Source organism: Numenius arquata, chromosome 7 (assembly GCF_964106895.1).
Source record: "Numenius arquata chromosome 7, bNumArq3.hap1.1, whole genome shotgun sequence".
Classification (NCBI taxonomy): Eukaryota; Metazoa; Chordata; class Aves; order Charadriiformes; family Scolopacidae; genus Numenius; species Numenius arquata.
The window spans coordinates 15,390,005-15,415,011 of NC_133582.1; the positions used below are offsets into that span (position 1 = coordinate 15,390,005).

Consider the following 25,007-nt stretch of genomic DNA (forward strand, 5'->3'; position numbering starts at 1 on the left):
AAGAAATTATCTCACCTAAGACAGGTATCTTTCACCGTATTCCATCTATATATAATTTTCTTCATATGTTATAGCATAGGAGTTTTCTAAAGTGCAGTAGCATATAAAAGTTAACTGGAAGTATTACAACTTCAACTAACCATATGTCTATAACTTTATTCTAGCAGCTTTTTACATAACTTAGAATTACTGTAAAGTTCTGTGAGCGTTATTTCCATTTTACAGATAAGCAAACTGCTTCGGCAGGGGAGTTGGACTAGACGATCTTTATGGTCCCTTCCAACTCTAAAAAAACTCAGTGAAATTCAGTGAAATGGGGCTGCAACTCATCCAAGATCACACAGCAAATCAGAGAGTGGCAGGGCCAGGAACAGAACTTCTCCATGCTCCCAGGCCAGGCCCAGAACTGTTATGTCCATTTCAATATTACTGAAGAAACAGAAGGTACATTTTGTGGAGAAATGCCAGAGGAAGATTTCTTAGTAAGGAGTCTTGAGAAGTCAGAGAGAACACTCACGTGCCAAGTCCTTGAGAGATCAAAGTCTCAGGTATATTTCCGTCCCCTCCTTACAACAAACCAGCATATAAAGTACCTTTCAACAGAAGGACACATGAATGTGAATGTAACAGCAATTTGGCAAAGGCTTCAGAAGTTAAGATATGATCTTAAAGGCTACCTACAGTAGCTTTGATTAGCAGAATTTGAAGCTGACAAGCTCATAGATTCACTGTAAAACTTTGCAAATACAACAACTGAACAACAAAATAACCATAATCCCAGTGTTAGTATCTTAGGAAGAAATAAAAGTTATATTATTAGAGAAGTGTCCATTTGTAAAATTTGTATTACTTCATAAGTTTTACTTTAGTGAAGATTTTAATCTTTTAATCAGTTTTAAGATTGTTAGAGAAACTTAGCACCTTTAAGAAGAACTCCAGGACAGGGATTGTCATCTTCTGTGTACAGACTCAAACTCGACATTTTGAATAATATTCTAATGGTAACACAATACACAGTTCAGTTGTGCTACCAAGCAGTTTTCTTTTGGGTCACCAGTAAGCACTGGAAAAAACAGTGCAGAAAGCCTCTGGACAAGCATGTTGAAAAAGATATGTCAAAGTAAATTAGAAGGAAAAAAAACCCTCTATACTATTACACTTACCTGCTTTCAACTCTTAGAGCTGTATCTTAGATTTATGCAGGTGCTACTGAATTGTCATACTCCGTCAAGGAGCTGCAACACTAAATTGTGACTTCCCACAGGGTGACAGTTTTTCTTTCATTTGGGATTTCAGACAGTTAAACATTGTTTGCTTTATTTCCTCACCACCCCTGCCCCCACGTCCTGCCTCAGCAGTATCACCTTCTAGTTTGCTATCGTGCGTCAGAGGGATGCGTTACTGCAGCCCTGCATCCTGCATGATGCAAGTATGTGCAATCTGGAAGGGCTGTTATCGATACAGGCCCAGCATGGTATGTGCTTTATAGGCACACAAAGTTAGACAGATCCTGTCTGTACAGTCAATCCAGAAATCAATAGCTTCATGTAGTAAGCACCAGTGGAACCAAACAGATGTTTAAAAAACAATGTGTTGATTTCATGACACATCAGTTGGCAGCATGAGATACTGTAGGAAAATAGTGAGATGATGGCAAAGTTGTAAGCAAGAGCAATAAGAAAACTTGATGAGATATTAGGAAAGGGAAAGGCTGAAAGGAGTTCAGTTTAGGATATGCTAACTATAGTAGTCATCAAGTGCAGACATTAATTTGATCTATGCACAGACAGCTGAGACAGAAAATGGAATCTGCAAATCAGACACCGGAGATGGTCTACCTCAAAGAAAAATTAATAGGTACAATGTTGATGAGTTCAGTGCTGTAGAGTAAGTGTAAAAAAGGCTACAACAATAATACACTGCAAGTTTTATTAACATGGACATAGAGAATTTGCACAGAAATGCTAGTTAAAAATCTGTAGTTAGCCTAGGCATAAAGACAACTATTGAATGGAATTTCCCATTCATGTTGCTTTCATTTCCAGATTCTGCCAGTCTAACATGTGAAGGTTCCACTCCTCCTTTATGATTGCTGGCTGTAGAGCTTCGTGAAATGATTGATTCCTAACTGCCAAGTATTCTTGTGCCTTAGCAGGATATATGCTACTTCATTATAATACTATGATTTTACTTAGCAGTTGGTACAAGATAAGCATTAAGGTTATGATCCACTACTTGATTGTCTCAACAATCTAACACTGAATGAACTTCTTTCTTCCTGCCATTTGGTAATCAGACTATTAGAAGGTTAAAGCAGGCAAAAGGGTTTCGAAATTTTTTTCTACAGAAATCTGCATATCCCACAGGGCACTTTTCAAGGATGAGAACACCAAACAATCACCCAGAGTGCCTAAATTCTAAAGCTGTATTTATTACGTTACTATTAGCTATCCTTTTCCTCACACCTTCCTCTATTGCCCCACAAAGCTCTAACTGGCTGAAAAATATTGCTTTAATTTTGAATATATTCTCAAAGTGTGCCAGTGAAGGTGAAATAACACTGAACAAGCTTCAGAAAAATCTTCCTAACTTCTTGAGCGAGAGGTGCAAACTGCTAGACTGTCATTAACCGAGAACCACATCTCAAATTCTTCTGCCCTAAGAAGGAATAAAAAAATCACCAGAAGCAATGGGATTATTAGAGCTTGGACCATCTCCTCATTCCATGAAAGCTTAATGCCAGAGTTAAGTGACTGTTTTCCCCTTCACCTTATAAGATAATTCTTCTAAGAGTTAAATCTCAAAAAACAGCACTTGGACAACACAAACTGTAGGAACCCAAAGAGCTTGTTACTCTTTCTTTACATCTCTGCTATTCTTGGTCTCTGTTTGGTCCAGGCACAGGTCAGTCTATGCTTACTCAAGCCTCTATAAATCACCCCTTTCCCAACCAACTGGTTCTAATAACCCAGAAGGCCTGGCTGAATAGGATCTTAGGCCCACAATGGAACAAGCCACTGTGGGACGGATGAATTTTTTAAACATACATAGTTTAGGCTGGGGGGATTCCCAGATTTCCAGCAGGGAGAAATCAAGCAGTAGCAATGGATCATCACACAAGCACGGTCTCACTACATTCCACTTTGCACAAACTGCTGCTTTCCCTGGTTCCACACACTACATGTAACAATCCACAGTAAAGGACTGAATGGAGTCTGTCCCTCCTTTCAAGGACACCGATAAATTAATCTTAAAAGGAAAGCCACCGGGTTTTGTTCTTCTTTATTTTTGTTGTTTGTGTCTCCATTTGATATTTTGAAGATTAAAAAACTTCACAGAAGAGGGAAGGAATCACCACAAAGGAAGCCTGCTAACCTGACAATGGGCCAACCTTCAGTTTTATGCTAGCTTTTCCAGAAACAAAACCCAGCCAAACAAAAAACGCCACACCATTTTGAAGTTCCATATTCATAACTCGAGGCTTCTGAGGTTCACAGAAGCTTTTACAACTAGGAGGTCACTAAACAGCCACTCCAGGAATTGCGTAACTAATTCATGTCGCTTGAGGGAGTGGGGAGAAAACTATTAGTCCAGTCTTGTGGGAAAACAGGGAGAGAAGTGGCCATCATCTGCCATATTCTTTAATCTACTGCCAAGAGATTAAACCAATAATTGTCTACAGCACCACTTGATGTTTGGCATTTGCTACAATTCTTTCCTTTCCAAAATCTTTTAAGAAAAATTTTTGAAGATGATGGAATATATGCATTTAGCATGCAGGCCTGCTTTAACACAGAAGGCAAAGTAAACATTAATAAGGGCTGTTACCAGAATAAGTTTACACAACTGCAAACAATCAATTTACGAGACTTTCGAGTTAAATCTTGTCACTTCAGCCACAGTAACTGACAGTACGCTCCCTGCTTGACATGTTTTACACAGCAAATCAGACAAGTAAGTTGTTACAGATGAGCTACTCTGAAGTTCATAGTGATTTAGTTACGTGCAGTTGTGTGAAGTTACCCTAAAATCAGAAGGCCCAAGTCCGAAGGGAAGTGTTGCAGCATAGCCTGTGAGTTCAGTCGGCACAGGCTGCTGACTTGGTTGCTCTTCAGGTTGGAGATTTTCACAGTGCCGTTCACAGAACCTCTGGCATTTCAGGATGCTCGTGGCCATCCACTGTGAACAAGATTCAGCTGCACACAGGTCTATATTTGAATGAAGTTCTATTAAACAGAGTTGAAGCACAGTGTCACTGAAGAGGCATGTATTTAATCTCCTATTGTTTGATATAATTAGGGGATGGGGAAACAAAAAGGCCTCTGCACATTTAATGTATGCTATTATGTCATCTAGTTGCATGTTTGCTAGAGGCTGACTTCATTTGGCTTGAATATAAACTTGGAAGAACTTCAGGTTCTTTTAATGGTAATGATCTAGTTCCTGTATAGTACAGTCAAGCAAAAAGGCTTGGCATGGGAAAACCAAAATAGCAACAAGAGTACACATTTCTCTTCAAGAAGAATTTAAGCTTCAACCTGTATTAAATCCAGCACAACATACAATACTTGTTGACACTGCTTTGCTCTTCCTCCAGACTGTCCTGCTCGTTCTGTAACCCTATTTCAGTCACTTAAGTTGCAGTAGTGCAGATTACACACATCTTGTTGCACTTGGGTTTTGAAAGCAAGCTGCAAGTCCACCTGAGACCAATTATTTCCTTTCCAGGTGCCAAACTGTGACTATGAAGTCTTATACAAACAACACTGATACCTTAAATAACTGTTCTTCTCTTCATTTGGAAACTTCTAGATCAGAACATTTTTCTCCAATACTAAAGATAAATAAAGAGAAAACTCACAAAAAGAGACACCCAGCTCTGGTTCAAACCTCAGCTAAGAGCTGGTAGAACCATTCAAGTATATAAGGAAGAATGAACCTACAGTGCCCTCAAGTGTGAGGGGATGTGAAGTGGAAGAAGTCTGGAGACCTACTGGGAAGATCTACTTTCCAAGCCTTCGGAAAGGACTCTCACTGAAGAAAAACATGCTTACTTGTAACAGGAAAAAAAAAAAAAAAATAGTTCTTACACATTTTGGGCAGACTATGTACTATAAACAGGTGAAAGAAACAAATTATGAAACATCTGCACTTTAATTGCCTTTTCAACTCACAACTGCCTTGTGAGCTGGAAGTTTCATGTTCATTCTCACCACAGGGACACAACGAAGGCAGTTTAGTTATCTAGTGTAGAAGCCTTTAAACGATATTTAAAGAAATAAAGTATCTTGGTGGGAGGTCAAATTTTACACTGTAGATACAAGTCCAATGATGCTCAAAACAACAACGTTTCCTCAATGCCTGGATCTCATAGCAAAGAACACACTTCAGTCTACAACCAAGGAACAAAAAAGTTGTATTTCTTTTAGCTACATAAAAATTGAGGAGGCTAATGCACCTTATCTAGCATTCACACAAACCTACAAGTTAAGTTACATTAGGTTAATGAACCTAAATTAGACACGAGAAAGCACCGAAGATGGGAGCGCATCTTCAGTCTCGGCTCTCACTGTGCTGGAGCTTTCTGCCCACCACCAAAAGCCACCTGCATCTATTAAAAGATCACAACCTCAAGCCCAGAGACCAGCGCTCTCACCTCAGCGGTTAGATCACTTAAGCAAGATAGAGGCCAAGTTCAAGTCATTAATAAGCCTGAGGTGATTTCAGCTTCTCCTCCCTAAACAACAAAGTTAAGCTATTTAATGATGGCAACACTGTCAGCACTTCCAACTGCACTAGTCCTGCTTTACATGCAATCCTTAAGGTGTTCACTGGCCCAGAAATGAGAGCAAAAGCTAGTCCAATTCTCTCATCTTGGGAGCCTAGGCATGTAAGAGGCACGACTTTGAATCACCTCAGGCAGAAAAGGTGCTGAACCCAGAGTCCTCACTCTCTGGGAATGCTCTAACCACTAAGCTATTACTCAGGAGTGGGAGGGGTAGCGCTGGTTTGTTTTGTGCAAAGCCCATCTGATAGGTCTTCAATAAACATGCTCTGAGAACACCATGTTCTTCTGCGAGCTCTAAGAGGAGATAGAGAGGGAAACATTTAATCTATGGATCCAGAGTGAGCTTGAGCACAGGCATGCATCTATTGCCCCCTTTCAAAACTGAAACACTCTTATGCATGGCTGAACATCTCGTGAGGTTCTGCCCAGCTGCTGACTTTACCTACAGGGTTAGGCAGATCCTGAGTTTTTAAGCTCTGAGTTGGGACATAAACACAAACTTTCTGAACTCAGCTATAGTCTTTGAGCTGCAGAATTGTCCTTCAGTGACTTAGTGAAAACCAGGACCTTTGTCTTGCTGAATGATTATCATACAGGACAAAGGAACCCCTATGTTGCTGACCATGAGTGCCACAATCTTAAAATATCTTACTTCATTTAAAAAAAAAAAAAAACACCAAAAAAACCCCAAAACACCTGTACTATAAAAACCACCAAGTTTGAAAAGCAATGCAGTCTGGTGATTCCAACTTTCAACTTTTAAGTTTATGTTTGACCTTCCAACCTAGACAATCCTATGATTCTATGACTATGGGGAAAACTTCTGTTACGGTTACCTCTTCCTGCAGTGCCATCTGTTGCAGAACCTCACTTCTTTTATTGTTACTGTGAACTATGTGTCACAATCAAAGCAGAAACAAACTTGTCAATGAAAATACCGCATAGTAAGCTCTGTTTCCAAGTTTCACTGTGCAGGGTCCCTTTTAGCATGCCTGAGTCAGTCCTTTGTAATACACCACAGTCACAGAGCAAATAATCTAGTTTCTTCTAGCAAGCGTGGACTGCCAATGACAAGGAATTATTTTTTCCACTATCTTTCATTATAATAATGGACAATTAGCAGTATTTAAAGAGATTTTTCCAAAATTTGGCCTGGACAATGCAGTAGTTTTACTCTGCTTGTCATAGGACAAAAAATAATAAAGCAGCAAACAGCAACACTACCACACAACACATGATTTTAGTTTACAGATAATACAGTTCAGCAGAAAAAAATATTTTATTCTAGAGATAGCTTAAACACATTCATTGGTTTTGTTTAATATGAGCTAAAAAGCCCCAAAACATTAAACATCATCTTTCTCCCCCAATTAGAATCTACTCTTCTGTGATCTCTCAACTTAGAATATTAGTTAGTTACCATATGCTAATTTAAAATTCTTCATTGGTAAGCTCATAATTAAAGTTAGGTGTTACTCACTTAAGTTCTCTGACAATTTCATTTCCCAATCCTTCTAGAAAAAGATCCTTCACAAAAAGGAAACAGGCTGATTATGGCTATTATTTTCTTCTAGTACCTGTGCTAGTATTTTCTGATTAGATCAAGGAAAGTCTACACCATGGCCAGCAACAGAAGACACCATCACATGTACTCAGAAGACCAATTTAGTTCATAAACCTCGGCTTTTTGACCCCAGCTATTTCAACTACTGAAACGATGTCTCTGTAGCTGGGTAAGTTTTTTGGGTTTTGTGTTTTGTTTTGTTTGGGCTTTTTTTTTTTTTTTTTTAAATATACGGGAAGACGTGTCTCCTGTGTTTAGAAGAGGTGAATTCTTGCTGTATGGGCATTATTTTGGCTTTGTTTTTTAAAGACATATTGATGCAAAGTCTTGATTAACACTACAGAAATAAAATTTGGGAAGTTTCAGTTGAAGATAAATTCCTTATAAAACTGAGATACTGAAAATCAGGAAATAAAATAGAAACAGGCATGCAACTTGTATATAGTAACAAGATTCACTAATACATGAAATGCTGCAATGACCTGGTTCACCTACTATCACGAACTTCTTGTTCATGTGTGCTCCTCTTTTCCCTTCCCCTCAACTGTACCACTCATCACTGCATTCCTATCTAGACAGATAAGTCAGTCAGTTACAATTATATCATTTTTAAGGAAAACTAGTAAGAAATCATCACCAACAAAAAATACCTAAAAATATGCCCCATCTCAAGAAACTTTCGTGTTATTATTCTGTAATTAGAAATTGTATAAGACAGTAACTTAAGGACAAAAGTTTCATTTTACAAGAGAAATAATTTTTTGAGAATAACAGATGTCAATTCACAGTGATGTTACTTCAAACAAATCAAAAACTGGAAATAAAACACGAGACATGAAGTCTCCCCCAAGTGTTCCTTCAAATTCATTACATCTTTCTGCAGCGAGTGCATCAGCTTCAGTTCATTTAGATCACCTATATGTTAAAACAAACCCATGTAAGAAAAAAAAAGGATGTGGGTACTATCTGAAGAAAATTATTTGCTCCAGTACAGCTGGGGATCTAAAAAAAACTGCTATTCCTGTTTCCAAGAAGCCTGGCAGGGCTGAACTGTAGCAAGTTGTCATCTCAAAACTGCTACCTGCTATCAAACCTTTTTCATGTGGAATTCTGTGAAGCATGCTCAAGCAAGTGAGCAAGAGTTTGCTTAAGCTAATATAACTGTAAGCACTGGCATGAACTTTATCTATTTACTGCTATGGTAACTGGCACACCTGGTAGCCCACAATCAGTGAGCCAATTTGGTCCTGAAAACACTGCAGCTGCGTTCATATGACATTATATTTAACCTTCTAGGCCCTTCTAAAAGGGTACAACACCACACAAATAGAAGTCCTGTGCTTCCAGGCTCAATATGGCACATCCAAAACCTCATTCTTACATCTGTCTGTTCACAATATAACTTCTCAGAATAAGAGACAACCATGACTACCAGGTTGGCATAGTGGTTTCAAACCTTATGGCCACAAAAAGTCCAGGAAACCTGAAACCTGTAAGAGGAAACACACAAATGTTCATAACAAAAGGTAATCCTAATAATGTTTTGAAGTGGAACCCTGCAGCAAGGTATCAAACCAACCAGCAGACAGCCTCAATGCTGCAAACACCTCTGTGCTTCACTTTACCACACACGAGCAGTCCTGTTAATTCAGGGCTGCTCCCAGTAATAACATTAAGCAGTTGTTTTTTCAGGATAATGTCAAAACTGGCTGTTGTACACACCATTTTTAAGAAAGTACATGCTGGTTTATTTTTCATCCATAATTCTTTGTTCATCAGATGGTAATAATCATCAGAGGGTAATGTAATTGCCTTCAGTTAACAGCTCCCACTGCAAACGTGACAGTAGGTGACCAAAATGCTGCTGCTAAGACAATGACTACTCCAGTTTAAAATTTAAATCTTCAAAGGAAAAAAAAAAAAAAAACCAAAACAAAAAACTGAACCCAAAACACAGAAACCAAGAAGCCATCCACAACAATCTTCTAATTAAATAGATTTGTTTAATATCATAATAAGGGACATAGGGATACAAGCTGATATTAATCTGAATAAAGAATAAATGCTTTTCCCTTGTGGTACAAGAAAATTCTGACCCATTTCTGTAGCACAACACATTTTATTCTTTCCCCCCCCTCTCCAAAAAAAAAATCCCAGTAGCTGAACTTTAAACAAGCTATATAAATATGTACTTCATCCTAGTTTTCTGAAGTTAACGTATTTAGAAGTGTTCTAAAAAAGAAACAGGAGATAAATACTGAATATTATGATTGGCAAAATTATTTTAGCACCTCATTAATCTAAAAAACTGTATTACAACTACTTGGATAAAATCCTTCACCCTACCTCAGAGGGCCTTAGAAACTTCCTCACCACTTTGGCCTTAATATAAAGCACTTTTGCACTGAAGCAAATTAATTTCACAGCAGCTGGACAACCAGTATTTTTTCCTAACTTGAGGAAGTTCTAAGAACTCAGGTACTTATTTCTCCATGTGACATCCTGTCAATAAGCAAGGCCTTCAGGACTAAATTAGGTCTCTTATTTGAGATGAGGCAGACCAGGTTTCAAATTCCAGTTGAGTCCAGATCCCACTCATGCTTGAATGGGAAACTCATACATCCAAGGCAAATAAATGCTCCAAGATATTTACAACTTGAAAGAAAATCATGCAATTTCTACTGCTTCAGAAGATCTAGTTTGTCTATTCAACTGCCCTCTCAAGTCGCTGATCTGAGGGGGGCAAAGCAGACTGGAATGCAAGACCTTCATGCTCAATAGTTTTTGGTAATTCTAAACCTATTTTTCTTTCTAGTCTTCATGGACTTCCACTCATTACTGAGGAATCCTTCCTCTGCCAGCACTTTGCCAAAAGTAGTACATTTTCACAAAAGGTTTTTATTTTGATATGCCAATCATCTTTGAAGCAACCAAGCAAACACTGATACCTCAGCAAATTCTAAACTTCACTCTCTAAAAACACACCAAAGAACTAGTTGAAATACAAAGCTGGGGTAGGGGAATCCATTCTTTATTAAATAACCTGCCCCACACATTTCCTAGACTTATTTCCACTACAAGACAGAAATAATAAAAAACAAAAGATTGTTGTAAGACATTTCTAGAGCTTTAGAATTTGCTTCAATAATGACAGTATCCCCTTTAGGACACTCTCCTGCAGATGACACTGGATTTCCAACTCAGCATACTCTGCGAGGAGTCATTATCCTATATAATTCAGTGAAAGAAAGCAACTGCCACAAGGACATAACAGTTTCTCTTCTATGTTTGCTTGTTGCAGCAGAATATTATACAGCATGCTGGTTCAATTGTTAACAATTTTGAAGGTTAGAATTAATAATAATTCCAGTAGCTTCTTAGAACAAGCTTCCCCTTGCCATCTCAAAGTCTCAGGGTTCAACACTTTCCAAATAGAGCTCAATATTGAGAAGCACAAACTACATATGAGGTATCACTCATTTTGAAGAGAAAGTAGTTTACAGATTCTATTATCCACATTAAGACTGTCTTAATCTCTAAGAGATGGACTGCTTGATTTCAGTGAGCATCAGAACCTACTGTTGCACCAGGTAAAGGAATCATGTCTCAAATGAGGCTATTAAATTATATTATCCCTGGCTTCTGTTACTTAGAGAAAGAGAAGTTATTTTGCATAATTTTATCCCTAGTAAAATCCCTCATGCTATTTCAAAATGAAATAAATAATGCTTGGCTTCAGAATTTAGACTTAGTTCTTTGTTAGATTGCCTGCCTCTTACCACATTGTATATACTCAGTAACAATTTACAGCACATGCTCTTTCCAGTTTGATTTCCACTTAAGTTTCTTGGCAATTCTGGACAACAAAGGAACTCAACCGTTTTTACAAGTCCTACCTAGTTGGATTGTCTACTCTGTTATTGTAAACAAATATTCAAGTATTATATAGAGAAAATATTTAAAAATTAGTATTCATTTTGCCGCTGAAGTTATGAAAACACTCAAATGATGATACACATTTTTATGTTTGTTTCTGTTACAGAATGGAGAAGGTAATGGTTGGTTGCCTAAACCAACTACATATAAAGAAAATTGGGAGTTTTTTCATAATACAATTCAAGTACATAGTCTTTTGGAAAAATGATGGCATACACAGTTAATGTCCTAGCAGAACTGCCATCAAATGAACAACTTTCACCATTTGCAAGGGACAGATGATCTGTTTCGGTTCCAAATTTGCCCAGCTCTAGACAGCAAGGTAGAGCAAAGCCCACTATGAAAGCCTACGTTCAACCCTATATAGTTCCATTTAGTTCAGCACTAGTGCAACCAAGGTGGGACCGTTACATCCAAGGGGCTACTCACTGCGTATTTACTTGGCAAATCTAGAAAATGTTTTATAGTAACCCAGAAGAAAGAACATCTTTCTCTCTAGCCCATCCCTCCACAATAAAAAGCTATTTAGCAAGTGCACTGAGGCAAGACTTAAGCCATTCCAGACAGTGCCAAGTACCAGCATGGCCAGACAGATTTCTGCTTTGGCTGGACGGCTGCTGCATGAGAAACTGGGAGAACACAGCAAAGGTCACTCTGTTAGATTACCACTCTGGCATCTGGCCCACTTGATCTCCCAACCAAGGCATCTTTCTGCCAACTTCTGTGTGCAAAAATAGGAAATAAGAGAAGCAAAGTATTACTGCTGCAGAATCTCTGCATACAGACCAGACTTCATCAAACAGGACGGAACCAGACAGGTTAGATTAGCAGAGGATGACCTGGGATAAGTTTGCAGCAAAGCCCTATCTTCAGCATAAGGTAGCAGACTTTCACTGGACCATACTGCTTTGGCCCTCCCATGCCAGTAAAAGTGCAAACAGGGTTACAACTGCCAACTGAAACAGGCCATCACAAACTAGGCTTAAACGGGGCTGGCACCGAGTAGTGGGTTGTCATGGCTGCATTTGCAGTATTACTCTGGTTTATCAAGCGGTAAGCACTGAGGCATCTACATAACCACCTCTGAATCACAAAGCTCCCAAACAGTCCTTAGAGAGCACACCATTTAGTCCTGAAATTAAGAGGAGATGTTACAAGGATTTGGGGCTATGTCTACATTTTGCTCATTTACTTCAGAGAAAGCTTGTCAGGTTGTAGAATAAGCATTTACAAGGACTCTCAGAAATTTCTGATGAGCTGAACCAAGATGAGCTAGCTGTCTGAACTGACTTGAAAAAGCTCAAATGCTATTTAAGGGATGTAGACACCAAATGGTCCACTTCAAGGACCCATTTTGTCAAAATTCTTCCTCCATAGTCATGCAAGTCCACAGATAAAGTAAATTTTTCATCTACAGTTAACTGTTTTCTGAGGGAAAAAAAAAAAAAAAAAAAAGTATTTTGACCAATATTTGACCTTCATACCATTTCTGTTTATTTAAGTAACAGTGTTACTGATGTAAAGACGTCACTAGAGATCTATTTGGAAGTCTATCAATATTATAACTTAAAATCCAAGAATCTTTCCTTCCTGACTGAACACACAAACTGAAAGGAAGAACTTCTTGCCTTGCTTCATATGTAAGTTATTTCTCACGACAGAACAATTCCTTCATCTGGTCTGCCCCCTGCATAAAATCTGATATTGTATCTCAGAAGACGTGTTTATTCCTGAAGTCATATTTAAACAGACAATGTGTGAGTGTACATCTAGAGAAATCCTCAGATTTCCCAATTCCACCAAGAACTAGTTTAGAATATCGTATTAAGAGCTGAAATTATTCTTTGTTAAATGTTTTGCATTTTTTAACCTCAGGACATCTTCCCAAGTACTTTTTTTAGCAATTATTTTTTGAGGTAACAGCAAGTCATTCAGTTTCCACGTGTAATCATCTCAGCATGTTTTTCTGCATATGCATAAAGATTTATTACTACTGGGAACTACTTTTGAGCCATGTGGTTACCCTGCCCCAGAAGATCTGAGATACAGGAATTGTACCTCCCCCAAAACATGCAAATCTGTGACACACATTGCACTGCTGAACCCTCTAACGCAGACCGCTGGCTCTGAGAGGAGGAACGTAGGTGTAAGCCACATACATGGGATGTATCACTATAAAATTATCTTTTGCACTGGAAGCACCATGAAGCAGCCATATTTTCCACTGCCTTGAGCAGTGATGATTTGTATGCTGAATTCAGTGTGTATGAAGACTGTACTTACCCCAGATCTCTTTTACCAGAGTAAGCAAACCTACTAACTAACTCTAAAAGGTAGAAAAAAACCACAAAACAGTTTATGCTTCAGTATCAGATACTCAGTAGAGTTAACTACTACCCTTACAATCTAAAATTTCAAGATATTTTACATTGTGCAATACAAAAAGTATCTTCTGCATTAAAAACCACATCTTTCATTCCTAGTGAAGCCTCACTGAAAATTTGGATCCTTTAAGAGGAAGACCTGACACCAAGTAATGAAAGAAAGAGAAGCAACACTTGACCTTCCCAATTTACACATAATCTTCTTTCGACAGATTGCAGACAACGTCAGGCAACTACAGTTGCGGTGTTCTGAATAGTTCAAAAAGCAGAACTCTAGAAGCCAAGATACCGGTATGCTTTCTAAAAGCCAGACAAAACCATTTCAATTTGGCTTCTTTTCATGTGTCCTGGAACAGAACAGTAGCAATAAAAATGTCAGAATTAAGCTTCTCTTATAGAACACTATTTATACAATAATTTCTAGGCAAATATAAGCAACTGTTATAAACATATCTGTTAAAAAAACCAGTAATCTAGGTAAAGCTACAATGCTTCTAAAACCTTTTCTTGTAACAGAAGCAGGAAGGACAGAATGGACACATGAAGTTAGGGCAAATATCTAAAGCAATCTTGTCCTGATGAGGACTTGTCTTCATAACATGATGAGCTCCAGAAAACACTACATGCACAGGGGCTGCCAATTATTTAGTACTGTTAAATGGACATAAGTTTGCATTCAGCATTGATTGGAAAATCAGAGAAATAGAAAGTTTAAGAAAAGCTTTTTCCTCACTTCAGTCTTTTACATGGAAATCAGTGCAAATCTAGATTAGAACTAAAATTTAAATAAATGGAAAATTCAAACAAACAGCTTAATCTGAGTGGAATGTGCTGTTGGCAAACAGGCTGCATTTTAAAGCTAAGTTTTTCTACACCAAAACACCAGGAGCAGTGGAGGCTCAGCAACAAGCTGCAGTGCAAAAAATCTTTCAGAAAGGAGGTTCCCCTCCTCCAAAAAGAAAAAAAAAAAAAAAAAGGCAAAAAAAAAGCACACAGGAAAGGCTTTAGGGCTTTAACTAAGTTTCCATTTTCAAGTTTGTTCCTCCTTTGAACAAATATCATATAATTCCAGGTTTACTCTATAGGAGTTAAAGAATCCTTCACTAAAATACCTATTTCAGACGAACAACTGTTTAAAACCAATTCAATAGCAAGCAAGAATATCCCAGGGAAGAAAAATTTAACAAAGAGGTTGTTAGATCTTGAGTCTCAAAATTTAGGCTCACAGAGCCAGTCAGTTATTTAGGTAGACAAAGGACTTGCCAGGAAAGACCTGCAACTGAGAAAGTCTTATTGCTGACTCCAGAAAGCATAGAAAAGTGAAGAAAAATGACAATTTTTAATTAATTTAGAGTAAAAAAAAAAAACCAAAAACAACCTCATGTTTTCAGAAGCACTGTCCTTTTCTTTAGCCCAATACCTGGATTGAAAGTAAATCCTTGTAGTTGCACAGAAGACGCATCCGATTAAATAACATAAGTAGCTATATGCATTCTAGCATCACCTCTATTTTTAAAATACCAACCCAATGTATTTTGGGGTACTATTCCGACACTAGTACACAACACTTTTTGACTTGGGTGATACTTTTGACCCAGATTGTCTTGAAAGAACAAGTTTGATTTCTACATAAAGGTGAAGTAAGGAAAATGGTTAATTGTTTACTAGGTTTAAATAGAACTAAACCAGTTCATCTTTCCCAACCCAACTTTTGGCAGCAATCTAACCTAAGCTTTCCAGAAGAAAGCACAAAGAAGGAAAAAAAAAAAAAAAAGTCATTGGAAACATCAAAAAAAGTGGTAAACAAGAGAAAAACCACAACTTAACTTTTTGGATGTAATTGATGTATGTAGGTCCAAGTGAAGATTTCCATGTTTCAAATGATTTCTGGAGAGAGCGCTAATCCTTGCTTCCCCCCCTCCCCGCCTTAAACTGTAAACAATTTACTGGAATAGAAAACCATACTGACAGCAAACCATATTTTTGGAAATTTAAACACTCAGCATCCACAGGAAAATATACTCAAGCTTTCAAAACTATTTTTCTGTCCCACAATGGTATATTCAGTACTTTTCCACTATGTTTATTTTAAAAGAAGAAACCCTGACCTAAAGAAAAAGTCAAGATTAAGATGACAAAACAGCAAGTATCTCTTCAGTGCTTACTTTGCACTTGTCACAGTGAGACAATGTAATTTTCTTTTAAATAATATACTTTGGTCAAGCTTATGGAAGATGTATTATTTTACATAACCTAGGAGTCCTTTTTTTTTTTTTTTACTTAATACTTTGCATATCGTATGCTAATTTCTAAACCTTTCCAAATTCTTAGTGCTCTTCACTTTGATTGAAGATCTCAAGTTGCATAAAATTTCTCCATATGTGAACAAAAAGGATCCAAATGCATGCCAACGCCCCAAAATGAAGACAGTTATTTACATACCAAATGGGAAAAACAAATTATGAGTGTTTTTTTTTTTAAATAAGAAATAAGTTGGCTTTTTGGCAACTTAAAGCAGAGCAGAACTTTTAGCAAAATCAATGCAGAAAGGGGAAGGATCACTGCTACCCATACACCATTAGTATCACAGTGAGAAAAATAATGTAAGATAAAGGACTAAGTTGACAGTAGAACACAAGTGTAGACTGGAAAGGATCATCTGCAGCTATGAGGTTAAAAGAACAGCCAACTTCTAGAATTACCTCTCGAAAGACAGGCAGAAGAAAAAAAAAAAAGAAAAAAAAAACAACAAACCAAACCCTAAAACAGAGCTTGTGTGACTTAGCAACTGCTAGATCAGGAGAACAGATGCTGTTATTTACAAAATGCATTCAAGCTGAAGCATTTTTCGTTTCTGTAGATCTCTAGATATTAGCTCCTATGCAAAAAATCTGGAAATAACCCTTTTTTTATTTAAGCCACTAACATGCACCCTACAGTTGCTTACCTCATTAGTAAATAATTAAAGATGAGGAAATATTTGTGTCGATTTCTTGTTTAAAGCATTTCAATGCAGTCAAAAAATAAATACCAACCAAGCCAATATTATCAGATGTGTGCTTCACTCTTCGCTTCTTTTGAAAATAAAAATTCTAGTTATGATGTCCTGAAAAGACATAAAGTTATGATGTTCAGCAGAACCATGTAAACCCACAAATTTACAGATGAAGTTATCCCAAACAATTATACGAAAAAGTTGACTGAGCAAAGCTCATTTCCATACAAGAAGAATGGCATACAGCTGGCATGGAAAATTATGGAAAGGCTCCAAACACAGAAACAGCATTTGAAGTGACCCAGATATCCTACTTTACATCACTTTTGAGAACCTCCACTGTTTTCAAGCAACTCTTTATTCCAACTAAAGACATTCTCAGGGTCAAGCAATTCTGCAACTGACAAGCTTGACAAAAGAAAATTTCCCTTCGTCTCTCTCAACAAACAGACTGGAGCCTTCCGAAAGGAGGCAAGAAGGCCGAAGAAGGGAGGAGTCAGACAAAGCAACCTAAGGACTATTGACAATTTAAGTTTTTTAAAAAAATACATTCACGCCCCTGCTCAGAACATTCCCTGACATGTCAAGATTAAGTCTTGTCCCTTAACTTCTCCAGCCAGCCTCGCCACACACATGTGATACAGACCCATCATCAGAACATGTTTACAATAAATACTGCGAAGGTACAGTTCTTCCTGTAGGGTAGCAGAAGTTGCAAATAAGACTAATCATTTAAGTGCATCATGTCATTACTTCAGTATCTCTCCCAATATTGAGAAAAGCAAGAACACCACCAAAAAAACCCACCCTAACAGACAAATGTTTTCTAAACTAGCAATCTGGCAGAGCGACATGCAGCTTTTGAAGGGAGCACCCTACAATACATAATTAAACCCATTCCACCTAATGGCTGGAAGGGACAGAACATACTTTTGCTCTGAAGCAAACTCACAAAAAATGGGTATTTTCATTCACTTTACATAAGAGTACTATGGGAAACAGACACCAAATTGGGTATTGGAAAGAGACTAGTCAGCTTCCAGATGGATCAGATTCACCACCACCAGTGAGGATACTATATTTAAATTCATAGGCTTGAACAGACTATAAATTTCATCTGACACACCTTTCCATGGTGACTGACCAACAGTAAGCATGACAGAGGAACATTATTATCACACATAGGACATAGTCAAATTAACTCAGACAAAAAAAACCCCACCATAATCTAACAGATCTGCCTAACTACAGGTTTCAAGGCTCACTAAGAGTTACTTCCGTTGCGCAGGAAGGCTAAAAAGACTAAAGACAAAGTTATGAAGTCATTTATCAAAGATTACACCAAAAGCAGTTTAAAGATTTGGAAAGTTAGCCAGGCTTCTGTAATACCAGAGTCATCAGGATAAACCATTTGAGAGCAAGGAGCATATTTGAGTTTCACTCTCACTACTCTTAGCAAGCATGTACCACAGAGCATACACAAAGCAAAGAGACAGTGAACTCTATTGTGAGAAAAATCTAGCAACAAAACAAGAAAGTAACTCCTATTTTATTCTTTATGGACATACACAGGGGAACTATTACCTCCTCTCCTGGCAGAGGCTTTATTTGTCACACATGCTGTGGCAGAGGAAGAGGACAGGATGCCTGCCCTGGCTGTGACTAGAAATCTTCCCATCCTTTCTGGATGCTCGTTTCATTTAAATCTATACAAGTATTTTGCTTGGACTTGGAAAAGTAAAAGTATTCCATTCTATGTCTCCTGCCAAGCAAGCCTAGGTCACAGGGAGTGCCCGAAGGTTATAATACAAGAGGATATATATTTGGCTGCTGACATGACCCCTCTCTTGCTACGTGCCATACAGCCCCATGTGCCAACTATGAGATCCTGTTACATTTCTCCACCAGAGCTGTAGGCCTAAGAAACCAAGGAGGTACCTAAAGTCCTCCCAAGCCCACCTGCTGCTTTTCAGTGAGACAGAGATCCAGACCACAAGTTTCAATGCTACATATCTGGTAAATACAGTCTCCAAGATTAAAGGGAGAGCACTTGGAGGGTGCATCCCTCCAAGCAGTTACCAACACAACACAGAAAAAGAGGCTGGAAGGAAAAAGTCATCCAGTTACCATGTTCTGCCTTTCCCAGGGAGAGACCAAATAAGCATATCACTCCTGCCTGATATTTAAGAACAGTTCAGACAGAGTTCTAGTGATGAACATCACTGGATAGTCTATGCCATTGCTTTACTATCCTAATCCTTGAAATTTTCCCCCAAATGTCTAATAAAAGTCTTGCTGGAATTTAGATAAACGCATCATTCATTCTAGCTCATTCTTCCTCTTTCCAGAAGTCTTTTCATCCCCTCTGTCCCCCATTTATTTGGGAACATATTGTACTAGCACCCATCTTAGCTGACCGTACCACCACCAATTTCCTAAAACTTTCTTCACACAAACACAAAAAATAATCAGAGGTCTAGAAGATACAATACATTACAAGCTCTCATTAACTATTAACATAAATTTAAATTCTATGGCTGCTCTCTGGTATTTTTAGCCTCCCTCCCAGCTTGTAATCTGCAATTCAACAAGCACAAAAGTTTGTTAATCAAGATTGCGCGGGACAGGACTTTCTAGAATCTGTACCAAGTACTTGCTACCTGACCTTTCTTACCTTCTGGAGGTGGTTTTCCAGCTGATTTTACTCACTGTACAGTAGTTTCTAGATCATAATTCCCTAGCTTGTTAATGAGAATTTCATGTGAATATGGAGGACTCTGATATATCAACATACTAACATTACATCATCTCTCTGCACCACAAGGCCTGTGGTTACTCCATCACAGAAGAAGTAGAAATGCTGGATTTAAAATAATTTATCCTGGATAAGTCCATTTTGGCTGTTGCTCAATTTCTTTTTCTAGACACTAAAAACGTGATTCATCACTGCTCCAGTATTTTTTCTTTGAGCTAAAGTTAAAATCCACCAGTTTCCTCCTCATCCCATCCCCCTTAGCCAATATTGAAGAGGTATGCACCATTATTCTCTTTGAGTCTACTATTTCCTCCACTGTCAGGTCTGAGATTGCTTCGGCTAGTTTTTTCAGGGTTTTCTGGTTTTGTTTTGTTTTTTTTTTTTTTTTTTTTTTTTTTTTTAAAGCACCTCAGAATGAATTTCATCAGGCCCCACCCTATTGAAAAATCTGTTGCTTATCCAAGCAACCTACAGTTTTTTCCTCCTAGTCTAGGACAAGTACTATTTATGCTTTTATCATGGCTATTAACTACACTGGCTGGATTAACCATTTCAAAGAACATTTCAATCACCTCAGCATTAGCTGTTAATCCATCAGTCTGTGGATCTTTTTATTTCTTGCTTTCTTCCAATATCCCTTTTAGCTATACCTCATTATGTATTTGACTGTCCCAGTTTTGTTCATGCATCTTCATGTGCATCTTCAGCAACATACAGTTTCTCGTTTTCTGTTTGCTTCTTGTGTTTACATCAATAGGGAGGAAAGTTCTTTTTTCATTATTAATTTTCCCCTTCGATGAAAGCGCTCGGTACTATCACATTACTTCTCAAAAAGGTTGAGACCAATTTGTTTCCTCCGTGTATTTCCCCCCCAGTCAAGCTTTACATGCCAAATTCTAAGCTTTTTGACATTTGATCTCAAAGGTCCCTTCCAACCATGAAGATTCTGTGATTCTGTGATTTGTGGGTTTAATTCTGCTGTTCGGTCATCTTTTATCCTGTGTAGGCTAACATCTTCTGCAGAACCTGCCTCCCACCTAGTCTTTTAGATTAATGAAGAGAATGCCTATTTCTATGGATTTACATACCTCAGCAGAGCAGTACGTTCTGCTCAGTCTTTTCCAAAGACATTGGATGGTTATGAGATTTGCTAGTTAAAATCTCTGATACTTTCAGTGGTTCTTCTCCAGCTACCGACATATACCTTGTCTTTATATTCCTGTCATATACATCTAATTGACCCGATTGAGACTGGGCAGAATACTTTGGATAATCACACGTTAAGACCTTCCACTGCTGTTCACTCCCAGTATATTTGTGTTGGCGCACAGACCAGCATACTAGGTGGAATGACCTGCTATTCTGCAAGGTCATAAGCAATATGCAAAAATTGGTTTTCGCAATACACAGAAAATACCGCATATGCAAAAATTTATCTAAGCTATGATATATTTCAAGGTTTATCTCAAAAACCACTCAAATATTTTCATATGCAAACATTCAAACTCTTTTAACTTGGTTAAAGCATTGCAATTTAAATATCTTTAAAATATTTAAAAATATATATTGCATCAAAGTGACTTTAACAACCTTGCTTTTATTAATAAAAGCAAGAAAGTCTTAATTAGAAAAAAGGGGGCCAGTTTGCTGATACTGTATTTGTAAGAATTCTTTCAAAACCAACTTGTCTAATCTAAACGAGCAATTAGATATATTCTCTTATGCTAAAAAAATACATATATATTATTATATATAAATACATATAAAGCCTGCAATAAGAAATTAATTATCCTGAATACAAGTCAAATTAATAGGAATTTACATTAAGCAATAATTTATTTTTCTAGATTCTGATACAGGCAATACTATTTATTAATAATAGCATTAGTAATACTATTTATTCATATTTATTAATAGCACAGAAGAAAGTTGCACACTTAGGATTCCACCATATTTCAGAGGAATTTTCCTTCAGGAAAAAAAAAAAAAAAAAAAAGAGACCATAACAAAGGCGGGCTCAGAGGGATGCCATGCTGACACAGGCTGCTGCCAAGCCTGCAGCTTACACCAGCCATATAATGCATTCTACCAACTTGCTCCAGACACAAAGCTGCAAAAACACCAGCAGCATAATTGCTCATGCCTAAATATTTGTTGATTACCCCAACAGGCAAAGGCAAGAGGGCACTAGTCCCAGAAAAAAAATAGCTATCAGTCCACATGGAAAATTCAAATTTTTGATTTCCTCACTGACCTAATCCTGGATGCAGAGCAGAAAGATGAAGAAAGCACATTTTTTAACTCTCCATTTCACTGGGGGGGGAGGGGGAGGAGGAAGGGGGTGTGTGTGTGGAAGAGTCCAGGCTCAGACTACTAGTCTGAGTTGGACCATTGCACAGGAGAGGGAAGGAGGACAGCACCAGTTCCCAGGAGAACCTTTGGGCACAAAGTTGCCTCCTCCTCCCCTGGGCTCTGTGTCCTTTAAGAACTTGGCAGAGAATAAGGCTTAGACAGCATAATGGTACATATGGCTGCAGAGTTAAAGAAAGAGAGTTTCATATCCCAAAACAGGGAGATAAAGTAATACAAGTGAGTCCTTTCAGTACTGATAGTGTTCTGAATAGGATTTCACATTTTTTATAATGTTACTAAGCTACTTACCTTTAGAATTACTGCTGAAAGCCATGACTTCTATGGGATAATTATATTTAAATTAATAGTTTGCTTTATCTGCCATCTTCATTGCAGGGATTTGAATAAAATTCCTCTTGGCCATGAAATCAACAGAAAACCATTTCATGCCTGACAATAGTCTGCAGCATCCAAAATGGAATACTTGGATTAGATTATTTCTTCCACAAATACAGATCCAAAGATTACAATGAAAATTTTCATTTATGAGTACAGTCATAAGAAGTAAGACTTGCCACTCTATATTCATAGAATACTTCCCTCTTAGATATTCTTATCTTCTTCCTAAGAAGAAAAGCTACAAAAGCAGCTTTTAAATATTTTCTTAAAGTAACATTGTATTTGATTTTATTTTAACTTGTTGTTACACCTTCATTGCAGCTGATGTGTATACAATTGGTTTCGTATCTATTACGTCTTTCACATCTATTTTTATTAATCAAGTCAGCTACAACCATGGAACTTGAGCTTGCATTTTCTGTATCAGGACAGATTTATTTTCTGCTAGAACATTTTGGCCTATTTAAAAAAGCCAGTAACAAAATTTCTAAACAAGACTAATAGCAAAACATGCCAGTAACTTTATATATAAACCTAAAAGGGAGTCATCAGATCATGTATTCTGACCTCCTCCAAGACTTAGGTGAGAGATCACCACCTGTTTGACCTTTGAATAGACTCTGATAACTTGTGTCTGCTAAAAGCAAGTCATCCCCTAGCAGCCTGTTCAGGGACTCATCATTCTCACTGGTAATGGTCTCACTTGTCGTTCAAATCTTTAACAGGGAAAACGCTGATGCAAAGGTGCCAGATTAAGTTTTCAACTTAATATTCAAGCTGGTCGGGTTTCGTTGTTTTGTTTGTTTGTTTCATTGCTTTGGATTTTTAAAAGAGAAGCAGTATAGCTGTCAAGCCTTTCACATAGACCATATGTTGCATTTATAGCTTCTGCTGGCAAAATCTGCTTTGAGAAAAATGCCCCATACAGCCCAAACCATTTAAAATAAAGTTATGCTGTATTTATCACATTGCATACTATTGAGAAGTTAGACAAAATAAACAAAGCCTCTCTCTGCTTCAATAATCCAAGCCCAGAATTTCTCTGAACCATTTCAGAGTAGGACTGAACAAAAATGGACCTATATATAAGTTTCTCTAAAATATATATACGTATAATAACAGATTATATATATAATACATGTGTGTATTGTATATATTATAATATATATACATATAATGTTTTTATAGATACGCTATTTTTCCCCCTAGATTACCCTATATTAAACCTGCTAATGTGCAGGGAGGAAAAAACACAATAGTGGGAATCAGGCAGCTAACTCCAAGCATAGGTCTATGTATTCACTTGTGATTAAAAGAAATACCTTAATTTCCTTTTCCTACTCTGCAGCAAGTAGTATTTTTAGCATTGCTGCTGGACTCATTGATACAAGCCCTGAATCAGAATTTCAAGACCTAGGCAAAAACTTTAGGTGAGCAAGAGAATTGCAACACGAGTCACTATAATTAGACTGTAACAGTGGAAGAGTACAAAGTAACATTTATTTTTGTTAGCATAAAAGGTCAGTAAATGTAATCGTCTGTTGGCTAGACCGTCTATGAGCTATAAAAAATAGTTTGGATATCACTGATGCCAGTGGAGAAACTATTTACCAATAAACAACAAAAAAGGAATTCTGACAGGCTGTGCTTTAATACTCTTGAAGCTCACGCGGCTTTTAAAAGCTAAAATACTTACCATACCGATTTATATGTTTAATTGGCAGCCCTGAATGTTTACCCCCCAATCTTTCCTGCTTTTGTATTAAAGCAAACGGGTAACATCACGGTACCGGTCTTACAGACCAAAACTAGAGCATTTAAGCTGTCATGTTAGCACTTCCTTCGGGATGCCCCCAACGACTTGCCAGCCATCCATCGCCGGATTGAACTCTTTTTTTCCTTTGCCTTTTTAATACCTCTTTTCCCAAATTTTTCTTCCCGAGGGGTGGGGGAGCATTCAGCATGTACTATGGCAGGAATAAACCCGACCGGCCAGGGGGCTGATGCCCACCCCGTTGCACAGCTGGAAGTCGAGGGTACCCTTGCCGTGGGACGGGACCGGGAGAGCCCCGCGGCCGCCCCCCCCGGGCGGCCGCGGGGCTCTCCCGGTCCCGTCCCACGGCGGAGGTGCGGTCTGCCCGTGCTTACCTGCACCCGGCTGAGGATCGCCTCACTCTTCTCCCTCACGTCGGGGAAGGGGCAGCGCTTGGAGAGCATCAGCAGGCGGGCCAGCACCGCGCTCAGCCCGTCGCGGGCGGCGGGAACCAGGAGCCCGTCGGCGGCCCGGCTAAACGGCACCGCCGCCACGGGAGCGATGGTCTCGCTCCGGCGGAGAACGGCTTGCCCGATGTTATCCAAGGCGGCGGCCCGGCTGGCAGCGTCGCGGCTGCACAGCCCGTCCCAGCGCACCTCGCCTTCCCGCTCCTCCATGGGGCCGACCGGCTGCTCCCCCACCACCACCGCCGCCGCCGCCTCAGCAGCCCCGACGCGGCCGCCCCATGGCGGGCTCCTGCCAGCCGCCAACCCGCCCACAAAGACGACAAACGCGGCGGCGAAGGCAGAGACCGCTGCCTGCGCCGCATGAGGGGCAGGGCAGGCGGCAGCTCCCTCAGCCCCGGCGGGCGCCCCCGCCAACCGCCGCCCACCGCCGCCGGGGCTGCCGAGCCAGCAACGCCGCTGGGGTTTCGCCTCTCCCGGCGGGGAGCGGGGCAGCCACCACCCCACGGCGCCGGCTGCTCCTCCTCCCCGCCCCAGGCATGAAGGGAAGGGGACGGACCCAGTCCGGCCTCTCCGCCGCGGCTCGGGGCGGCCCCCTCAGCCCTCCCTGCAGGGGC

The 25,007-nt window shown here is 39.0% G+C and overlaps 1 protein-coding gene across 1 annotated transcript in view; it reads right to left on the reverse strand.

Annotated features, from left to right (window-relative positions):
* SESN1 (sestrin 1) overlaps positions 1-24,856 on the reverse strand; it is an 82,478-nt gene extending 57,622 nt beyond the window's left edge. Inside the window, exon 1 of the mRNA XM_074150295.1 lies at positions 24,322-24,856. Coding sequence (XP_074006396.1) covers positions 24,322-24,603 — 282 coding nt within the window. The 5' untranslated portion in view covers positions 24,604-24,856. The remainder of the gene's footprint in view (positions 1-24,321) is intronic.
* Between the last annotated feature and the right edge of the window lie 151 nt (positions 24,857-25,007).